This window comes from Kogia breviceps, chromosome 9 (assembly GCF_026419965.1).
Source record: "Kogia breviceps isolate mKogBre1 chromosome 9, mKogBre1 haplotype 1, whole genome shotgun sequence".
Lineage (NCBI taxonomy): Eukaryota > Metazoa > Chordata > Mammalia > Artiodactyla > Physeteridae > Kogia > Kogia breviceps.
The window spans coordinates 76723086-76746446 of NC_081318.1; the positions used below are offsets into that span (position 1 = coordinate 76723086).

At 41.5% G+C, this 23361-nt stretch overlaps 1 protein-coding gene across 3 annotated transcripts in view; it reads left to right on the forward strand.

The window, feature by feature from the left end:
- ELAPOR2 (endosome-lysosome associated apoptosis and autophagy regulator family member 2) overlaps nucleotides 1-23361 on the forward strand; it is a 266046-nt gene that overhangs the window by 62027 nt on the left and 180658 nt on the right. For 2 of the 3 annotated variants that reach the window (XM_059073559.2, XM_067042701.1), the window contains exon 1: nucleotides 16770-17150. The exons of the other annotated variant lie outside the window; for it this stretch is intronic. In XM_059073559.2, the coding sequence (XP_058929542.1) occupies nucleotides 16962-17150 (189 nt within the window). In that variant the 5' untranslated portion in view covers nucleotides 16770-16961. Of the gene's footprint in view, nucleotides 1-16769; nucleotides 17151-23361 lie in introns of those variants that run through there. 3 annotated transcript variants of the gene reach the window in all.

Here is a 23361-nt window from a genome sequence, read left to right on the forward strand (position 1 = left end):
GAATGGGAAAGGAGAGACCATTGAGTTTTTTATTCCAGTTTTAATAGTTTTAATTTCTAAGTGTTCTATGTAGTTCCCACCCTCTTCTTTCTTTCCTTCTGTCCTTTCCTTCCTTCCTTTCTTTCTTCCTCTTTCCCTTCCTCTCTCCTTCTCTTCCTTCCTCCTTTCTTTCTCTCTCTCTAAAACCAGTTTTGTCTTTTTAAAATATATTCTCTTATTTTTCCCTTATATTTACAGGATCCTCTTAATTTTTAAAATAGATAAGTTTAATATTTGTATTTTGTCTTCTCATTCCAATATCTGGAATCTTTACATATCTAACTTTGCTGTCTGTTGTTTCTGTTACCTCTGACTCTAGGTGGCTTGGTTCCTGGTGCATTTTGTGAGTTTTTAAACTATAAGTTCATATGTTTGGGAATTTTATCTGTTTGAATTTTTTAAGCCCTGTGTTTGTAATTTATAGCTCCACTGACTATTTGCCTTTGCTCCTGCCAAATATTGGGGAACTTTACCAAAATAGAAACAGTTTAAAGTAAATTTTCTTGCTGGAGGATTTTTCTGGATGTATGAGTATATCCAGAAAATATGAGATTGGGCTAGTATGAGCGTGGGCTACAAGCTGAAGTGAGGGCCAGCTTGTGGGTAGGAATTCCAAGGGACGATTTAGTGTTTCCTTCTACCCAATGACACATTTTATAATAGACCATTTTCCTTGTTGTCCTCTGGATTTATTTCTAGTTCACATATACCTTGAGGGTGTAGACCTCTGGGGTACCTGATTTATTAAGGCATCGCCTATCAGACTCCTCATCTTAGTCAGGTAGCTCCCAGAATTGTTACCTGTGAAATATAGAAACTCAAGTTCACCTTCATGGGCAAATGTCCTCAAAGTGAAAGCCAGATTCAAAGCTCAGCTTACCTCTGTGGATTCCTACATTTACTTAGTTTTTGGTTTCTGAGGGTCCTTACTTTCTTGCTAATACAAGGTGTATTTAAAAATATTTTTTATTATTTTAATTATTTTCAGTGGAAGGGTTGGTCACAGTGTTGTGTGTCATATTACTGAAAATGGATTGTTTTTTAGTCTTTGAAAATAATATATTCCTATAATAAATTTAGATTGTCATGAAAAGAATGCAGGGGATCCTCTGAATAATAGATAACGTAAATGTAAGATCATAGACTAGACATTTATTCATTTATTCACTCTCTTATACATGTTTACTGGGCACTGTGAAATATGAGGTGCTGTGTTACACTGCAGAAGATGCAAGTAAGTATATTGAAAGGTCCCTGGATATCAAAGATCATTTATAGGTAGGAATAATAAATTCAATAAAGATGGTATAAACTAAATGCTCATACCCAATGGGGAACTAAAACAAGTAATTATTTTAAAAGTGTTATTTTAGGGGCTTCCCTGGTGGCGCAGTGGTTGAGAGTCCGCCTGCCGATGCAGGGGACGCGGGTTCATGCCCCGGTCCAGGAAGATCCCACATGCCGTGGAGTGGCTGGGCCCGTGAGCCACGGCCATTGAGCCTGCGCGTCCAGAGCCTGTGCTCCGCAACGGGAGAGGCCACAACAGTGAGAGGCCTGCGTACCGCAAAAAAAAAAAAAAAAAAAGTTATTTTAGCTTAATTTATAGGATAGACAGAGGGAGTTGCGAGGAAGTTCATTCCGGTAAATGACCAAAGAGCACGGACAAAGGTAGAGAGAAAAGTCATGGAACGGCTCGAGAGAACTATGTGTGACTGGATCATAAGCAGTTTTAAGGAAATGGTTAATGACAAGAATGGAAAATTAGGCTGAGGGCAAAGCAAGAAGGGCTGTGAATTCTAAGCCATGTAATTTGAGCTTAAATTAGTAGGGGGACTGAGAGTTATTAATAGATGCATAAACCTCTCAATGTTACACAGATTAAAATGTGTCCTAATAGAATCAGGACCTAACTAAACTCTAGCAGTTATATAAACAGGGGTAAATGAGAATGGGATGAAGTATGGGAGTGTGAAACATGTTGGTGTTTTATTCAGGGTCTGATATGAATAATCTCCATTTCTGACGATGGTTTGATGTGGTTTACATAATTACTTTCTTCCATTGCTTATAAAAAAATTTTATTTTCTGAATAGGTTTGAAACCACATCTTGGTTTTTCCTTCCATGAGTAAGATTCAAGCCTGAGTCCTAACCCTGAGGACACAATATTTAGAAACAAATTTCCCCCCTCATTTTAAAGAGGAAGAACCGGGCTGGTTCCTGCTCAGATAGTTTTGGTTATTTTATCTTAGTTTTTAGGTTATGATACTAGTTTAACAGAGCATCTCCATAAATTTCTTAGGCCACCCCATTTTATTAATAAGAAAAAGAATCATTAAATGTCAATCAGGATTTGTAGTATCAAAATTCAAGGTCTACTTTATAAATGCTAAGGATCAGAAAATTATCAAAGGAACACTAATAGGCATACTACAAATGGCTAATGTAATTTTTATTTCTGAATTGAGATGAAAAATGAGAATGTGTGTCTTTCTTCACTGTAGTACCAAAACCTCGTTAGGATCTGGCCAGCATGTGGGGAAGTGACACAGCTGAGGCTTTCTCAGGCAAAATACATTAACATTACAAATGAAACTTGGTCCGAATCTATCTGAAGGAGCATTTTCTCTCAGAGGTATAGTAAGAATTTCATTATTATTAATTCTGTGTTTTAGAAAAGGAAAGTGACCTTTTGTGTCTCTCATAGGGGTAATAGCTCTACAGATATATTTAAAATAAAACTAATTGGGACAGGACACCAGATTTACAAAAACATGTGAGGAAATTTGGTAATCAGTTGAAAAATACAAAGTATGTTGAACAAAGCATTTTATAATGTTAGATGTCTGACCTTTATTATTTCCTAATCAAATATCTTTATCTTCTGTTATAGCTTGTAGATGGGGACTGGAGGGTAGGAAAATACTGTTGAAAATTCTCAGTTTTGGGGGCTTCCCTGGTGGCGCAATGGTTGAGAGTCTGCCTGCTGGTGTGGGGGACACGGGTTCGAGCCCTGGTCTGGGAGGATCCCACATGCCGTGGGGCGGCTGGGCCCGTGGGCCACAACTGCTGAGCCTGCGCGTCTGGAGCTTGTGCTCCACAACAGGAGAGGCCGCGATAGTGAGAGGCCTGCGCACCGTTATGAAGACTGGCCCCCGCTCGCCGCATCTGGAGAAAGCCCTCGCACAGAGGCGAAGACCCAACACAGCCAAAGATAAACTAAAAAAAAAAAAAAATTCTCAGTTTTGTACTGCTTTGAAATATGGGCACAATTTGTCACATGAACTCAATAATTAGCATAACTATTGTTTTTCTTCAATTATCAGAGTTACATATTTTTCACATTTTGACATACTTGGAATCTGGGTGTTTCCTAAAAACAGTCAAGAGCAATATGCCCCAATTACTATGCTTCTTAGTGGTCATTATCTTTGTGAATAACATTACAGTCATATGTGGTAGCATTCGGATGCCTAAATTAAGTTTGCATCTGTAATGTTGCTTTAAATATTTTAAAAAGAGGTAACATTGTAGTACAGAACTGAAAGGAAACATGATTTTATACAAAGGACTATTAAATGCCAAGCAATGAAATCAGAGGTAGCAGAAAACTTCCATACCTACTGAATATATTATGGCATTTCAAAGCCCGGAAAGATTGTATGACAGATTCGTAGTCTTAAAGGATTATTACTCAGGTGCCAAGCATCTATTTATGAAAAACTTCTGGATGACTTGCAGGAGAAGGTAATTTACTTACAGTTAATGGGTAATTCAACTAAGGAAAAAGCAAAACTGTCAGCTTAACGAAATCCGAAATGTAAACAAAACCCTAAAATTATACTGCCAATCTTAAAGATGCCCAAGGGGTCAAGATCACAAGCATGGATTATAAAAATCAACTCAAGTCAAAAATCAACTCAGAAGACTGAGTGGGGAGACACTGGAACTCACACATCGTTTTGATCGTGGAGAAAACGCTATCTCTAATTACACGAATAAAAATATCGTATGAGCATGAAAGCAACTTCAAATATATTTAATTTAGTGTTTCATTTCTGAAAACATCACAAATACTTAGAAACAAATGGTGATCACTAAGATCCAAGATAGATTTACTATCTCTAAATTACTTCACACTAATATGATATTCTCTTGGTAGTGTTGTTAAGTTTGAGCTGGGATGAAAAATCTGTATTTCAGTAGGACACTTAACAAATTGTGTTCTTGTGGACAAAATGGAGAAATATGGCCTAGATTAAATAGTGTATTAGGGACTTCCCTGGTGACGCAGTGGTTAAGAATTCACCTGCCAATGCAGGGGACACGGATTTGATCCCTGGTCCGGGAAGATCCCACATGCCGCGGAGCAGCTAAGCGTATGCACCACAACTACTGAGCCCGCATGCCACAACTACCGAAGTCCACGTGCCTAGAGCCTGTGCTCCGCAACAAACCACTGCAATGAGAAGCATGCACACCGCAACAAAGAGTAGCCCCTGCTCGCCAGAACTAGAGAAAGTCCACACAGAGCAACAAAGATCCAGTGCAGCCAAAAATAAATAAAATTTTAAAATAAATAAATAGTGTATTAAAGGTTGAATGACTGGCTGATACGGTCTGGTGAGTGCATTGATGGCATCTGGAGAGAGGTTTCCAGTGGCTTGTGCATGACTCTTTCCTAGGTCTCCTTCCATGCAGTGTAATTTGTTGGTAATTTGAACACATGGAAAACTTTCCTATAAGACTTGCAGTTGGGGTTTCCCTGGTGGCGCGGTGGTTGACAGTCCGCCTGCCAATGCAGAAGACACGGGTTCGTGCCCCGGCCCGGGAAGTTCCCACGTGCTGCGGAGCGGCTAGGCCCGTGAGCCATGGCCGCTGAGCCTGCGCGTCCGGAGCCTGTGCTCCGCAACGGGAGAGGCCACAACAGTGAGAGGCCCGCGTACCACAAAAAAAAAAAAAAAAAAAGACTTGCAGTTGTAAAAAATGGAGCAGGGATAAAAATACTTTGGATCAAATCAGTATCTCTAAAAAATTTTGACAGTATAGACTGAATCTAGTAAGATTAATTTTATAAGGGATAAATAAAAATCCTGAATCTGGGTATATAAAGTGAACTTGTTCAGATAACCTAGTTCATCATTTCTAACCATTTTGTTATGCCCCTCTAAGCCTCAGTTTCCCTATGTGTAAAATGGGAATAATACTAGCTACTTGGTTTGAGGTGAGAGCTCGGCACAGTGCTGGCACATACTAAGTGTTCAATAGGTGCTACTACTTTTCCAGAAATCCTGGGATAGAATCCAAATTCTTCCACTTATGGGGTATTTGACCCTGGGTAGGGTACTTATTCTTTCTAAGCCTCATTTTCCTTATTTGAAAATGGTGATAAAATAGTATCTACCTCACAGTTGGACATCAGGAGAATTAAACGAGATGATGCATGTGAGGCCCTCTTCAAGGTGCTTGGCATATCCTGAGCTCCTAATGAATGTTAGCAATCACAGTGAACATCAGTGCAACTTTCAGAAAATCCCCCTGGACATGAAACTGAAAAGAAAAACAACTAGAGCCTCTCTAGAATATGGTAAATTATACTTCTCTCTTATAGACTAACTCTATGCTACTACTTCAGTTTAAATGTATACTTTCAAGAGGAATATTGGAAAATTGAGGTGAACGTAAAGTCAAATCATGTGAAAAATGATGGAAGAAACTGGTGACATATATTCTGGAGAAGAGAAGATTATGATAGAAAAAGCTATTGGAAGGGTTGTCATTGAAAGAGGAATGGGGCTGGCCCTGTTTGGGCCCCAGAGTTAGAACTGTGACAATGAGACAGATATTTTGTTCCCCTGAAGAAGGACTTCCTTACACGGCTGCCTGCGAAGGTAGTGATTTCTCAGTTACTGAAGTTTTTTTTTAAGTCTGGAAAGTCATTTGAGAGAGAGTTGGCGAGAGAATTCAGGGATTTGAGATGGGATTTGGCTCAGTGATCTTTAAAGGCCAGTCCTTTCCTGAGGTTCAGCTGTTGACTTCTTTACAGTGCTTAACATTTAAAACCTTAAAAAAAAAAATCTGCATCCAGTCACCTAGTCTTTTCTCCCAAATTATTTGACTGAAGCCTCTCACATGAAATAAGAATTGCATATCCCTGACCTTTAAGGGCTAAAATGTGTTTCCTTCCCTGCTCTTATGTGAGGTATCCGGGTAAATGGATTTGCAGAATCTGTGCATGCCAATCATACTTGCATTTCTTTTAAAGTAGGGAAGTGGATAAAATGATTAAAGAATTGTCAGGTCACAGGATTTCTGATGGCTCAGCTTTAGTTGCTAGCAATGCTCCTGTCCCCACTAATATCAATATTAGCTAATAGGCATGCAAATATTGAGTATATGGTTCACAGGCAAGCTTCTTATTGCAGAGGATTCTTGGAGCAATGTATGTCATAGGAAAAAATTGTATCGACATCTAGTATCTCACTCAGTGTAACAGTCTGCTTCCAAGTGGTTTAATTTTTCTTTGATTTTTAGTTCATGCTTCCTGGCCTTAGAATTATGTGTTGAAAAACTCAAGGATTGGTCCTCTGCTTTTATATTGATTAACAAATAAATCATGAGTGGCTCTGAAGGACAATGAAGGGAACTCCTCCTCTTCCTTCTTTACCTCCAAAACCTTATGGTGAACTTAACCAGGGAGATGACATGATGTCAGTTCTACACCAAAGCACAGGTGATAGCTAAAGGTTTGGCCATATAGTGAAGGAGTTGGAAAGAACAGGATTTGAGGCTTGCTGATAAGGAGGATTGGGGAAGAAGTATGGGGATGAGTCTCTTGAAATGGGCCTAGCATGAGGGAATATTTATGTCCCATGTGAATTTTCACGTGTTCAATAACCAGGTAAACTAGATGACTCATTGTTGATGTCAGTCACCTTCTTTCCCTAGTGACTTTACTGTGTCAGTGAGCTCATAAACAATGGTCCATCATAGCAGTGATGCTGACTTGCATATGCATCAATAAAAAAACCGATTGCCTCTCTCTGAGGCTGACCTGGCTCTCCCACTATGGCTGAATGCCAATCAGCCAGCCATGGAGACCAATAGGGAGCTCTTGATATTGCATAACATAATGAGGGGGCCAGCCTACCTGCTGGTTCATTATACTGGGTCCCCTCCATTATGGAGTGAACAGTGTTTTGTCCTCACTGGAATAAACACAATCTGGTTATGGTTTGTTTTCCTGGGCCATTATGCTGATTCTGTTGACATCATGCCTTATTACATCATGTTTTCTCACAAAATATTGTTTTTAATCAAGAGACTCATTTCACAGCAAAATAATTAAGGTCGCTACTCTTGGGGTTCACTGGTATTTTCATAAAACCTTCACCCCAAAGCACCTGACTTATGGCATAGCAGAATGATCCAAGGAACTGGTTTACTGTGTCAGCTGGGAAATAACACCTTTTGACATTAGGGTGGTATCCTTCAGGATAAAATACATTCTCTGAACTAGTGACTAATGTATGACGCTGTTTCTTCCCAAACTAGGACACATTGGTCCAGAAATTGAGGAGTAAAGTGTGGGTGGTATCTCATTATTACACTGAATGACCAAAGCACAAAATTTTCCTTCTGAAGTCCAAGTCCTGCTAGTTTGAAGGTCTTAGTATTCAGTGGATAAATATTCCAACAGGGGAGAAAATTGAACTGAAAGTTGGGATTTGAGACTGCCATTTGACTTTTTTGGGCCCCTCCTGCCAAGGGAACAGGAAGGAAAAAAAGTTTACTGTGTGGTTTACTGTAATTTTCTAAGATGGAGCTCAGGGATTCATCTGGAGTGCCTCCTAGTATTGTAATATCCAGTGCCAAAAGTTAATGGCAGACCACAGCAACCTCATACAGCTAGTATCACCAAGGTTCAGACCACTCAGGAATTAAGCTTCGGATTAGCTCACCAGCCAAAGAACCATGACCAGCTGAGGTGCTGTCTGAGCACAAAAGAAACTTGGAGGAAGAAAGTTATCAATACCAAAGATAATCTCAGAAGCATTTGCAGAAATGTAAGTGATTGTCCCTGCTCATATTTTCTTCCTTGTTCTAACATATTAATCTTTTCCTCTTTTGTTTCCCTATTTTTTCAAAATTAATAAATATTTAATGTCTATAAAACTTCATGTCAGCTTTAGTGGCTGATAACTTTAGTATTCTCTGAATTGTAGTTATAAAAAATAATTTTTAAATTATCATACAGGAAAATTGACATTTTTGGTGACTTTTTTTTGTGTGTGTGGTACGTGGGCCTCTCACTGTTGTGACTCTCCCGTTGCGGAGCACAGGCCCTGGACGCGCAGGCTCAGCGGCCACGGCTCATGGGCCCAGCCGCTCCGCAGCATGTGGGATCCTGCCGGACCGGGGCACGAACCTGTGTCCCCCGCATCGGCAGGCGGACTCTCAACCACTGCGCCACCAGGGAAGCCCGTAGTTCTATACTTTCAATACATATGTTGGTTTGTGTGACCACCGTCACAATCAAGATACAAAACAATTTCATCACCCCTGCCAAAATTTGCCTTGTGTTATCCTTTCGTAGTCACACTTCCCTACCACCACCCCTAACCCCCAACAAACACTGATTTGATTTCTATCATGATAGTTTAGTCTTTTTGACAATGTCATATAAGTGGAATCATACAGTATGTATGCTTTTGGGATTGGTTTCTTTCCCTTAGCATAATGCCTATGAGATTCATCCAAGTTATAAGGTGTGTCAATAGTTCATTCCTTTTTATTGCTGAAGAGTAATCCCCTAGTTTTTAATATATGGTGGATTGGTGATAATTTTAGAATTTATCTGATAGATTTTGGGATATCACAATGGGCTTGTCTTTGAGATAGAAGAGAAATGAATATCACTGAGATGGATGCTTCAATGCAGGAATAAGAGTGTTCATGCATGTTGAGTAGCAAGAGGGTGGACGGCTGCAGAATTGCAGTTTGACTCACTTCTCTGCAAACTGTCCCACTCTTAGTGTGCCTTTCTGAACCAAAGAGGTGAGACAGGTAAAACATTTTCAAGATTCCCTTATAGCTAGATTCTACATTAAAACTAGGTTTGCCAAGAAAATGTACTCACACAAGACTCAGAAATTGAGCAACATGAGATGGCAGCTGCATGAGCGAAGATTTATTTTTCTGACTGACACGGCATCAGGGGTATTTGGCTCTTCTGCTCTAGTAGGCATAGAGGTTTGTATGTTTAGTCCTTGGCGTCACATGCTCTGAGTGGTATGTGAAGGCTGCCGTGGAATTTCCACTACAGTAGTTTTGTGAGTGGTAGGGTATCACTCCAAGCTGTGTTTTACCTGGCTGCATAGATCCAAGCTTTGTTTACTGGCCCTCCAAGAAGATCTGCAAGGTACCCAATACTGTGTAATAAATTCCTTTCTCCTTATACTGAATAAACTGGATTCTATTCTCTGCAACTGATCCTTTGTTTCTGAAATTGAGAATTTGGGGATTCCCCCCAAATTGATCTTTGGATAATTTTTAGAACCTATTAAATTAATTGCTGTGTGTCTGAAATATTTCATATTAATGATAAAAAGTTAATTGCTCTCATTTATGGTGATTACATAATGCATCAGTGCACACAACATATTTAGTGAGTGTCTATGTACTAGATCTGAAAATAGAGCCATTAAAAGCAAACACAAATTCTGTTTTCATGGAGTTTCCATTTTAGTAAGGAGAAACAGACAAGTAAAATGGGCAGCATGTTAGCACTAGGGAGAAAAGTGAAGCAGGAAAGGGAGATAGGGAATGACAGGGATTTTAGAAAAGGTGGCTAGTGCTTACTGGTAAAATGACATTTGAGTAAAGACCCAAAGAAGGAGGAGCATTCTGGGCAGAGAGAACAAACAAACATAAAGGTTTTGAGGTAGAAGCATGTCTGGTAGGTTGAAGGAACAGCAAGGAGGCCAGTGTGGCTGGCCTGCAGGGAGTCAGGTGCCTTTGGGATCATAAAGTCAAGTGCAAACAAAGGTACTAACATTTCATGCTGAAGATTACATACAAGTAATCAAACTGTATATGTGAATATATATATATATAATATTTTCCTTATTATCAACAAAATGCAAATACAAAATATAAAAACTTTCAGAGAAAACTTCTAATCTCCTGAGAAGACATTGGAGGCACCCCTCCCTCACCTCTTCCTGGTGGTTTTTTGAGTCCAGTGGAGAAATACTGTGTAAATAGTTTAAGAAGGGAATATTTATAAAGAGCTACAAATATACCAATAAGCATGGTGATGCTTTGGGTACATTAACTCATGTATATTAACTCATTGCACACCAAGCCTACAGTGTCAGGTATTTTTAGCTCTAATTTACAGATGAGGAAACTGAAGCCAAGGGAGATTAGGCACTGTTCCCCAAATCATACAGCCAGTAAGTAGTGGAGTTTCAATTTCAAAAGCAAGTTTGTCTGACTCCACACTATTACTTGATCCGTGAAGGACATGGAGAGCAAAGGAGATTTCTCACTGGTGAAGGGCTTTCATGGACTTAGAGACAGTAAATCAAGTTACCCTAACCTTTCCGCACATGACCTATTTTCCATTTTTTGAATCATCTTTTTTGTTGCTTTTAGAATCCTCTCCATTTATCCTCACTAATTCCTCATTCTTCTCCCACAGTTATTTAAAATATGATGAACAAATTGATGTGTAATATACAGAATATGATAGAATAGCTTAAGTATCATACTTTTAAAATATACCCCAGCTTTCTTGTTTAAAAAATTGAACTAATATGTATTTTCTGTAAAACATTTGGAAATATGGAAAAGTAAAAAGAAATAGAAAAAAAATCACCCATATTCATCTTACGCAGAAAACACCCATTATTAAATCATTTGGTTTATTTTTAAAAAAATAATTAATTAATTTTTGGCTGTGTTGGGTTTTCGGTGCTGCGCGTGGGCTTTCTCTAGGTGAGGAGAGCGGGGGTTACTCTTTGTTGCGGTGTGCTGGCTTCTTATTGCAGTGGCTTCTTTTCTTGTTGAAGAGCACGGGCTCTAGGCACGCAGGCTCCAGTAGTTGTGGCCCACGGGCTTAGTTGCTCCGCGGCATGTGGGATCTTCCTGGACCAGGGATCAAACCCATGTTCCCTGCGTTGGCAGGCGGATTCTTAACCACTGTGCCACCAGGGAAATCCCTCATTTGGTTTATTTTTTCAGTCTTTTTAATATGGATTTTAAAACCTAGTTAAGCTCCTATTCCATATAATAATTTAAATTTTTAAATATTTCAAAAATATAGAAAAATACAGAGGGTGAAAAAACAACCTCCTAAATGGGTGAGTCCTAGAATCAGACTGCTTGTGTCTGAAACCTCACACAGTATCTTGCTGAGCAACTTGTGCCTTTATTTTCTCATCTGTAAAATGGGGATAATAAGAGTACCTCCGTTTCATCCTGTCTTTTCAGAAATAAAGTATTAGAGGTGAAAGTGAAGTCCCTTTTATACTCCTCCCCAATCCCACACTCCTGTCTTTTCCACTAGGCAATCACTGTCCTGAAATTGGTTCATATCCTTCTGTCCATGTCTTATACCTTTACTGTATTGAATGAATCTATTGTATATAAATTTTATGTCATGATTTTTCCCATTTAATTGAAAGCATTTTCATAAAAGCTTATCCCTCTGTCAGACACTTTTCTTAAAAATTCTTCGTGTTGGGATAATATACCATTAAATATCAGTATTTACTTAAAGTTTCCCTAGTATTAGATATTTAGGTTTCATTTATTTTCTTTTACCAATAACACTGGTGAAACTTTTTGTTCTTATATTCTGGTATACATCTTTGATGATTTTTTCAGGCAGGATTGATTGGCATTAAAGGATAGAAACTTTTAAAGTAATTCATAATGATTATAAAAATAATATATAATATTGATAATTATGGAGAAATTGAAAACATCTGTAAAAATGAAAGAAAAAAAGTCTGTATACCACCATTAAAAGATTATCACTGCTAACAGGTTTATCTTCTTCTAGACATATTCCTTCCATAAAGCATATTTCAATCCCCTCCTTTCCCCTGACACACACTGTACTTGGGAATATACTGTTTATTAAGATTTACATTAACATTAAATGATCCCATTTGCTCAATGCATTTCATATTCTCTGGGAAAGATGATTTTCAACGTCTGTATAATCCTACCATGTGAAGTAGCATAATTCATTTAGCCATTCTCCTATTTTGGGGCACTTAGATTACTTCATTTTGAACTGTATTAGACAACAGTGAGTATTCTTATAGAGAAACTTTGTGTGCTCCTTACTTAATCGGGTTTTTTTCGGTACGCGGGCCTCCCACTGTTGTGGCTTCTCCCGTTGCGGAGCCCAGGCTCCGGACGTGCAGGCTCAGTGGCCATGGCTCACGGGCCCAGCCGCTCCGCGGCATGTGGGATCCTCCCAGACCAGGGCACGAACCCGTGTCCCCTGAATCGGCAGGTGGACTCTCAACCACTGCGCCACCAGGGAAGCCCACTTAATTGGTTTCTTAAATGAGAGTCCTGGAAATAAAAATTACTAAATTAAGGATAACTATATTAAAGACACTTAATACATATTGTCAAATTGCTCTCCAGAAATACCTGTTCTCTTGAGTGTATAACCCATAACATACATTTGCCAAAATTATCTTTTGCTAATTAGATACAGAAAACACTTTCCATTATTTTTTTTCATTTTGACTGATTAAAATTGACTTTAAAAAAATTGCTACTTAGATTCATTCAGATTTTATTTTTTATAACCTTCGTGTGATTAGGCAATCTTTAAAAAGTTGGGGTTATTTTGACCAAAATCTGCTTAAAGTTGAAAAAAGAAAATAAATCTGTGTTTAGCATCACTGGGCTATAGCTATGGCTTTTGTTGATTGTTAACAAAGTTTGGTTCAATTTTCAGGTATACATGGCACAAAATAAAGTGGAAAATTGATGACCATCTAGTGACTTTTAACTTTTTAAACCTTCATAGTTGAACCTCTCCCCAAAAAATTCCATTGGGAATTTTCTATTAAAGTACTTAATAAAATTAGACTTTTAAGAATAAAGCTATTGGTCAGATAATCAGAAACCATTTGAATAATCTGCTGTTAAATTCTAAAATAAACAGCTATAAAGGAACCACAAAATTTTTTGGAATTTTTGTTTCTCTATCAGTCTGTATGCTGGTTTTAATTACTTAAGGTCAGCATGTTTTCTCTAGGTGAGAATCCTATGAGAAAATCATTTATTGACAGTGGCAAGTTGTCCCATTTAGGAAAATCTGTAATTGTCATTTAACCTAGGTTGACTAGGATGACCTTTGTTTTTACAAGGAAAGAAATTGTTTTCAATCCATTAGCCATGTTGTTAGGTTTCACTTAGATGACAAAAATAATAATGTAATGTGACTCAAATTCTTGATGGATTAAATTATAAAAGCATATAAAGAAAGTAATAACAAAATAAGAAAATATAGGCATCTATTTGATCTTGCAGAAGTACTGTACCTCTAAGCATAAAATGAAGAAATCACAAAAGGAAATAGTTGATTGAGTACATAAAAGTGACAATCTTCTGCAGAAAAGGTCACCAGAAACAAAATTAAAAGGAAGACTACAAACTGAGAAGAGTATTTGTGACATATATGGTAAGCAAAGGTATAATATATAAAACTTACAAAGATTGCTTACAAATCAGTAAAAAAAGATTGAAATTCAATAGAAAAATGGTCACAGAGTGCCAGTGAAAAATTCACACACACTGACAAGAGAAGGAAATATATAGCCAGGAAATATATATGAAAAATTATTCAGTGTTACTGAAAGCAGCTCTTTTGCCCCTTTCCTGTTTGTCCATTCCTGTTCCTCTCTGACCCTAAAAGAACATAATTATAGAAATGAGTTCACTAGGCAATTTATCTTTACTCCTGAGTTATGTTCTACTGAATGCACACCATGCCTTGGCTAACCTGTTGATTCTTTTCCTAGATTAAAAGTAGTAAGAATGAAGAATTAAGTAGTTAAAGAATGACCAGCTCTCTACCCCCAGCAGCCCCCTTTGCAATCCTGTAGGCAGATCACATGGGTAAGATAATGTCTGAAGAAAGATACTGAGGAGTCAGCCAGTCTGCACACAGTGGAGAAAGATGAAGAATCTAACCTCGTGCCTCGGTGATTCACTGAGATTCTTTCCCTCTTTTCTCTTTAAAAACTCTCATGGGGGCTTCCCTGGTGGCGCAGTGGTTGAGAATCCGCCTGCCGATGCAGGGAACACGGGTTCGTTCCCCGGTCTGGGAAGATCCCACATGCCGCGGAGCGGCTGGGCCCGTGAGCCATGGCCGCTGAGCCTGCGCGTCCGGAGCCTGTGCTCCGCAACGGGAGAGGCCACAACAGTGAGAGGCCCGCGTACCACAAAAAACAAAAACAAAACAAAATAAAAAAAAAACTCTCATGGCGGAGCAGAATCTGGAGAGTTGGTTCTGGGAAAGGAGTACACCTTCTCTCCAGAATGCTGGTCTTCTGATTAAAGCAACCTCTCCTTTCTACCAACACTTGCGTCTCCAGAACTGGCTTTTGAGCGGCAAGAAGCTGAACCTGAGTTCAGTAACATTACTAATTATAAAAATGCTATACATTAAAAAAATATTAATACACTAGCATTTTTCTCTTCTACCAAAATGGCAAATATCTGAAGTATTATAATCTAGAATGCTGTGAAATAAGTACTCATAAACTGCTGGTAACAACAGACATAAAAATTTTTTAAGGAATTTGTGCACGATTCATCAAAAACTTAAAAAATGCACATGCCATGTAATCCAATGATTTCAATTCTGAAAGGCATCATAGAAAATTAAAAGATGTATGCACAGATTATGTACTAGGGTATTCATTCTAGAATTATTAATAACATCAAATACTTGAGAAACAGTGCCTAATATCCAAAAGTAAATTACAAATAATCCAAACGGTAGAATATATTATATGGTTACTTAAGTTGTGCTGTCAGAGACTTTAATGACTTGAGAAAATATTAATGTTAAGGAAAAAATAAAATCAGGTTACAAATGATAATTCCAGTTTTGTAGTACACACACAAACACCAGGAAGGAAACTCCTCAACATGCTAATACCACTAATAGTGCCATCTCTGGGTGGTGGGATCCCAAGTGATTTTTATATTCTTCCCAACAGTCTTGAATAGTTTTCAAAATGTTTACAGTAAACATGCATTATTGTTATAATCAGAACACACGAGACAGGGGAGAGAGAGAGATTGAGAGAGAGGGAGAGAGAGAAGAGAACTTTCTCATTTCACGTGGAAATGTTTATTAAAAGGACATTAGAGGGACTTCCGTGGTGTTGCAGTGGTTAAGAATCCGCCTGCCAATGCAGGGGACACAGGTTCGAGCCCTGGTCCGGGAAGATCCTACTTGGCGCCGAGCAACTAAGTCCGTGCGCCACAACTACTGAGCCTGCGCTCTGGAGCCCGCGAGCCACAACTACTGAAGCCTGCGCACCTAGAGTCCGTGCTCCGCAAAAAAGAGAAGCCATGGCAGTGAGAAGTCCACGCACTGCAAGGAAGAGTTGCCCCCACTGGCCGCAACTAGAGAAAGCCTGCTCAACAGCAACGAGGACCCAGTGCAGCCAAAAATAAATAAATTAATTAATTAAAAGAAAAAAAAGGACGTTCGAGAATGTGCCACAGACAAATTCAAGTCAACTTATACTGGATCTGCTAGGTAGATTTCTCCAGGTGCATAATTATCAGAAATTCGGGTGCTCCTTTTGAACAACAAGATAACTCACCCATTCACAGAATTTTAGACGAAGGGACCCTTGAGATCCCTGACACTAACGAAGGCTTAATGTTCATCTTGCTTACCACTTGGTGCCCACCACGCGGATCAGTATATTTGTGAATGAAAGAAAAAAATGAAGCCTACCCCAGTCATTGTACAGATGGAGAACCTGCTTCCTGCAGAAACAAAAGGACTTACTTGCCCAAGTTTACATGTTATCCCCATGAAGTAACACCAACAGTAGCAATAATTACAGTTACTACTACTTTCAGTAAGCACCACATCTACTGCTTGACAGGCACTCTTCAAGGGCTTTACGTGCATCAACTTATTCAATCCTCATAATAACCTTATGGGTTAGGTATTGTAATTATTTTCATAAGATAGGTGAGAAAACGGAGACACAAACTGCATCTAAATTTCATCCCCCCTTTCTTCCCCGCCATTTCATGCAAATCCTAATCACCCCAAAATTCGGCCTGACGTCAGCTAGCTTGGATCCTTACGAAGGGATGCTCCTGCGGCGCATCCGTGTGTGTTTGTGTGTGACGCGGGAAGTAGGAAGATTTTAAACACCCGCCAGAAAACAATGTCCTGATGTCCTGGATTTTACTCTGGCTTTCCCCCCTCCCCCGGAGCGCCCCTCCTGGTGGGCCAAGGGGACTGGGGACGGGAGACACCACGAGGGCACCCCGGCCTCTCTCGCGTCATGAGGCTCCCCCCCACCCCGGGGGCCGCTCAGCCTCGCAGGAGCCGCCGGGCAGGGCCGCAGCCCCGCCCGCGCCACCTGCTCCAGGGCTCCCGCATCCCCGCCCCGCGTCCCGCCCCCGCGTCGCGCCCGCGCCCCGCGGTCCCTCCCTCCGGCGTGACGGGAGCACGGGCGCCGGCCGCCCGGGCCGCGAGCGCAGCGGAGCTGACTGCGGGCCAGACGGGCAGGGGGCGAGCGAGTGCCGAGCTGAGCGCGCAGCCCTCGCGGCCCGGGAGCCGGAGCGCCCCCCACTCGGGGAGGCTGCCTTCTTGCCGGCCGGCGGGCAGACCACAGCGGGACGGAGATGCTGCTCCCCCACCCGGGGCCGACGCGGGGGAGGGGCCGGGGGCGGCCGGCTGGGGCTCCCCGCTGCGGGCTCTCGCCTCCCTGGAGCCCCGCCTGGATCTGCTGTTGGGCGCTCGCCGGCTGTCAAGCGGCCTGGGCTGGGGACCTGCCCTCCTCCTCCGGACGCCCGCTTCCTCCTTGCCTGGAGGTGAGCCGCACCTGGTCTTTTACCTGGAGTTTGAGGGGGAGGGGTGAGGAGGGCGCGGGAGATGTGGGGTGAGGGTCGTGCCCGTTTACTGCTCTCTGCCTCTTTCCTTCCTTGGAGGACCGTGCTTTTCGTTTGTTTCCAGGGATGAAGTTGCCCGCCCCGGGAAGCTGGCCGAGAGAGGGTGTGTGGCTTTGCTGGCTTTTGGGGGATGCTTTTCGCGCTCCTGTGTTTTGAGGGCTCTGAAGGACTTTGCGGCGCCGTCTTGGAGTGCCAGGCTTGAGGACCTGGGGCCGAGGGAGAGCTTTCAGCAAGGGCAGGGGGTTGGGGAAGCTTCGCCAGTGGGATTTGGAGACCCCTCACTTCACAGCTTTTCCAGAGAGCCAGATACGGCCGCCGTATCCGCCGCGCTCCCCTCCCCCTCCCTCCACTCCCCAGTGTGTACAAACCCCTTCCTCCTCTTCCTCTGCTCTCAGCTTTCAGATAAGGCCCTGGGGACTTGCTAAGCCAGTGTGTGGTGTCACTTGGCATCCTTCTGGCAAAACGTGGATGTGAATTAGGAAGAAAAAAGTGTATTTAGGGAAGAGGTGGGTTGGTGATCTAGGAAATTAGAAAAGACAGTGCAATATGCACCTTTTGGGAGATGTTCATCACCTGGCTGAAGCATTGCTACTGTGTCTTTTAAAGTTTGAGAAGATTGTTGATATATAGCCAAGAAAGATAAATTATAGGTGATGTGATTTTTTCCCCTGCTTTTAGGGGAACTGGACTTAACAATGCCAAAAATTTACAGGGGGTGTCATTGGTACTTGTATTGGGTGTTTATCTTTCCCTTTAGTGTTCCAGAAAGTGCATCCTCTTAATGAAAACCAATGAGGGGAAGGAAGCAACATTTCTGACCTACTTTGAGTGATTATGTTGGGGAGGATATGAGGAGTGGTTACGGTTTTTAGGGAGATTGCTAAGAGTCAGGGTGATGGGTCATTTTAATTTAACATAGCAAAAATGGGTTAGCTAATAACCCCTCTGGGAAACAAGACCAGACCTTGTTCCTTTGTGTCACTTTTGAATTTTACCCAGGCTTGAATTATAGAATATCTGCGTTCTAGACATCGTACATCATCCATGGATTTCACCTTCCTCTCCCATAGTCTCAGTCCCAGGACAGACTGAAACGAAAGAGAATCAGATCAAAGGCATGTGTGCGAGCACACAGTAGTGTTATAATTGGGGAAATCAGGGCAAGAACTCAGTGAACAGCTGTGTTTCATTTCAGAGTTTATTAGGATAATTAGTTGTTTAATCTGTATTCTCCTATCACCTGGGAATAGTCCATTCTTCCACAGAAAGCTGCTTCTTGGGCATCTTCAGACTGAATAGTAACAGGACAAACTTAAAACCTTGCCTCCAGCCCCCAGTCCCAATATGCAAAACCTATTTTTTTTTTTTTCTGAAGTGAAAAGTCTTAAGATTCTTGTAAAATTAATTCGTAGTATTGGAGACTCTACTTGAAACAGGTGAAAGTCAGGGCCAGTGGGGGTGATGCTTGGCCACTATAGCTAGGCTGATCCTTTAGGTGAGCACATGTTCTACCCCTGTATACCCACGTAGAATGGAGTAAGACTCTGCCACCTGAGACAAATCTTGAAACCAGAGGCAGGGAGATGACGGAAGGTTCAGGAAGGCTGTGTTCAATTAATTGTAGTGACTTTAGAAATTGCATGCGACTCAGTTCCTTGAGGTTTCAACTTTGAATTTATGGAAATAAATAAAATATATGGGAGGATGCTCCGGAGCCTGCCTGTGGCTAGTTGTATTTTTAGAAAGGTGATGCACAGATCCAGTTATATTCTTCCTTATGACTGACAAACAGTCGGAAGATGATGGAGAGTTAGAGGTTCCTTTGGACATAGGAGAGGCCAAGGGGCTGAATCTGCTTCTCGGCATCCGGTCTAACCCACTGAGCTAATTAACAGAGTTGATCATTGTTTCTCTCTGTTTTTAAGAGGAATGTGAGAAGGGCAGGTGTTTTTCAGGTGTTGAGGGTAAGGGTCTGCTTCTGCTTACCGGTAGGGAGGGTCCTTCCTCTGAGATACAGCTGTGGAAATGTGGGCCAAACTCCTGTGAGCAAAGGCATAGTTAAAGTAACTCTCTGGTGCCCACTCCTGCCGGCGTATCCCTTTCCCCTCTTTAGTAACAGAAGAGGACATGAATGCCCCACGTAAGGGACAGCACCACGTGGTGGGGAGGACAGTGAAAGCCGTGAAAGTGAGGGTTCTGAGGCTGGAAACTAAAGCCAACTCTTAATAACAGGAGAGGATGTTGAAGGGAAAATCCGCAGGTAATTCTAAGCCTCCTTGCTGCCAGTAGTTTCAGTCTCGTCCTCATTTATCAGTATTTTTATAAAAGTCATCACGTTTAACTAAGTTACAGGGACTCTCATTTTCCTTGCCTGGTTTTGGAAGAAAGCAGCAAAAGGGGAAGCAGAGAAAACTGGCCTGGGAGGAATCTAGTTATGATTGCCTGAGTTCAGAAAAGAGACCCTTCCAGAAGACAGCTGGGATGTGGGTAAAGTTTCGCTTAGATTCTTTGCACAGGATTGGACTCTGGGGTGAAACTCCAATATAATACAGCTTCCTTTGTCAAAGTCATTGGATTATGGAGCTGAAAAGGGGAGAAAAATGATTACTTTGGAATGCTTAGCTGGGGATCCAGTCAGCAGGGTGGACACACAAGCACAAACAGGAAGGGGAGACAGCAATAAAAGTACAGTCCATGTGCCAGCAGTTGAAGGACAACAATAGGATGTGACTTTGATAAATGGTTTTTAAGCAAAAAAAAAAAACCTGAGGGCTGGATATCAGAAAGTACAGAATTAATTTTCTTCAAGCTGTTTATGGGGGAACTTATAAAGGATAAATATCCTCTGGGTTTCTGGGTATCTACTTTTTACTTGTAAAATGATAGTAATAAAAAGGGACCTGCCTGTCTCTATTGTGAGGATAAGATGGATAAAGATAAGTTAAAGGAAAATAAATCACACACACACACACACACACACACACACACATATGAGATTTGATGATTGCTAGGTTAGCAGACTTAGATCCTGATGTTTCAGGAAGGGTCTACAATGAGACTTCAGAAGTTCAGAGGATAGGCTTATCCAAGAGTTGAATGAAATGGAATTTTTGACTCATTGAAGAAGAGGACTTAATGGGGCTGCCAGAGGAAAAAAAGATAAAAGCCAACAGATGAATCAGAGTTGGAGTAAGGTATTAGAAGATAGACTGAGTGAGAGGAAAGTGCATAAAAAGAACAGAACTAAGTGGATTATGTATGCATCATTTAAATTTGGAAAATTAAATCACAAACTAGCTTGATTCTTAGTGCACTTCTCTACAGTCCTACGTAATGCGATTCTATTGGTCTTTCTGCATCTTGATTCAGGGATGACATTTTTTGCCAACAGTTTTTATTCCACAGTTACTGAGCTTAAACTTTGTGCCAGGTGAAATGTCAGCAGATGTGAAATTACAAATTAAAAAAATAAAATTTAATTGGCTAAGGATGAGCCAGATATGAAAACTAACATTTGCAGTGAAGTGATTTGGTGCTATGAGAGAAAAAGGGGGCCATAAGTCTAGTGGGGAGGGTCAGAAACGGCCCTGTAGAGGAAGTGAGTGAGCCTGGAAAGATGGGTAGGAATTTGCCAAGCAAACGAGGGTCAGATGTGAGGTTGGGCTGGTTTGGGGGAAAGATATTTCTGACGTAGAGCAGAAGTTGAAAATGGCAGAAGCACAGAACAGTCATGATGTAACTAGCTGTAACTGGAGTGCTGCGTGCTACGAGGAGCTTAATGAGATATGAGGCCGAGAGGCAGACGGAAGCCTGATCATAGGGGACCTTCTGTCAAGCGGAGAAGCTGGTCTTCATTTGGTAGGTGATAGGAAACAATAGAAGGATTTACGAATCAGGAGTAATGCAATATACCTTAGTTCGGCAACAGTATGGAGGTCCCATGAGAGGGGTGGGAAACAGAAAGAGGTGAGACCTGCCAGGAGCAATTGTAAGAGTACAGGTAAAGGATGACAGAACCTCAGTTGATGAGCAGCAGTGAAAATGGAAAAGAGTGATGATGTTAGAAGATAGCATTGACAGTGGGTGGGTGTGGAGGGTGAGGGAATGGAAGGTTCCACCTTGTCTGGAGGATGGTACCTGCACCCTCTGTGAGGAGGAGCGTGAAGAAGATGAGATAAGGAGCTTGGTTCTGGAGAGCTGACCTTCAGAGAGTTCACTAGGCAGTTAGGTAGCAGGTCCAGTTGGCTCAGGGCCACGGTCTGGGCCAGTGTGGAGATACAGGAATCACTTGAATGAAAGGCAAGGTTGACACTGCTGAATTGGATGGGGTCATCCAGGGAGTGAGAGCTAAGGATGAAAGATAGAACTTGGGTTTTACCAACATTAAATGGGGCAGGAACCAAGCAGCCCACAGAGGTGACATGTAAGGAATGGCAAGTTTCAGGGAAATGCAACAGTGTAGTTATGGGGAAAGGGAGAAACGCCTTCGATGAAGAAAGGGTTTGGTTGTGGTGTCAGTGTTCCAAAGAAATTCCAATGAGATGAGACCTGAAATGAGAAGATTGAGTTTGACAGTTAGCTCCCTGGTGCTTTACGCCCCAGTGGTTCCTGTGGAGGTATTAACTGGGGGGTGAGGCAGTAGTGATAGAGTAGATTTTATTATCATAGCCTTCCGAGATTTGGTAAGAATTTGGGTCTTCCGTGTCCACATAAGTCAGTAGACTTGTAAATGGTCATATCTTCTGTTTTAGACTTTGATGGGAATAGCTGAGAAATAACCTTTAGCCTTTCTGCAGGAAGTCTCTGAAGGTCATGGGCTGTGGGTTAAGGGGTTAGAGATTCTAAAGCCACACTGTTGCTGCAGAAGTTAAGACTTGGCCTCTGTTTTCAAGCTGTTAACATAATTAATCTTGCCTGTTTCGCTTGTGAAGGTAAATTTTCCATTTCAAGTTCTTATGCTCAGAACCATTTCTCATGTTTTAGGCAAATGTGAGCAAGTATTCACACCATCAATATTTACAATGTAAAACCAAGAGTTGACAGATCTGTGAAGTGTCATATTTTAGCGCAGGGGATGGAAATAGCAGAGCATAGTATAGAGTGGCACGTATTCCTATTAGAGTGTATTCCTCAGCAGTGCCTCGAATCTTAGAATAATTCTTGCTTGTCAGAAAACACCAGTTAAATTTTGGTGGCCTTTTCCTTCCCCCTGAAGAAACCATGACTATTTCTTGTCCCTTTTTGCCTTTCTTAATTGAAGTTATATGTAATATTTCAACGTTAAACACATATTTGTTATGTACTCATGTGCCAGGTGCTAGCAGTACAATGTAGAATAAAATGTATGGTCCTTCCCCATACTGAGCTGTATCATCTCATGTGGGCAGACTCAAAACAACACCACCTGTCAGGTATGGATATCATCAGATGGAATCATCTGTCATAAGTTCTGTGATGGGAACTCTGTGCAGTCGGCGTGTGTAGCCTTTTTAGTCTGGTTGGGGTGGGAGGGATTCCAAGGTAAAGATGTTTAAGCTAAGACCCAAAGCATGAGTAGGAGGTTGTATGTGCTGGTTTTAGAACTCCTCATCCAGAGGAAGCTTTTTGGCCTAGGTCGGCTCCTCTAGCTTCCTCTAACCTTTCCTGGAGTGCTACAGACAGATGTTCTCTTCTCTTCCCTGGATCCCAGTCCCAGCCCATTGTTTGCTCTTGGGCAGCCATACACTGGCCTACAAAGGCTTTGCACATGCAGGCCCGCCCTGTAAAGCTGGGTGAGTGGTTCCCACCTGTGGGGTCACGTAAGAGCTGGAATCCAGCCAGTGCTCAGGGTGCCCAGCCAGCTGTCTGGGCACAGGTCTGCATCCATCCAGAGGAAGGAGGACCTTTTTCTGGAGTCATATGCCCAGAGGGGGTGCCATTTTCTAAGTCACTCAAAGGTGCCATATGCCTTACCAGAGGCTCTAAACACCTGCCCCTCCCCTCACCTAACACATAATAGACTCATTAGGGTAGGAATTTCATCCTATTCAGCAAGCAGTGATTAACTGTCTTTTTGTTTAAGGCATTTTGGGGTTTTTAAAAATGAGTAAGGCGCAGGTCCTGTTCTCTGGGAGCACGAATCACTGCCTTGAAA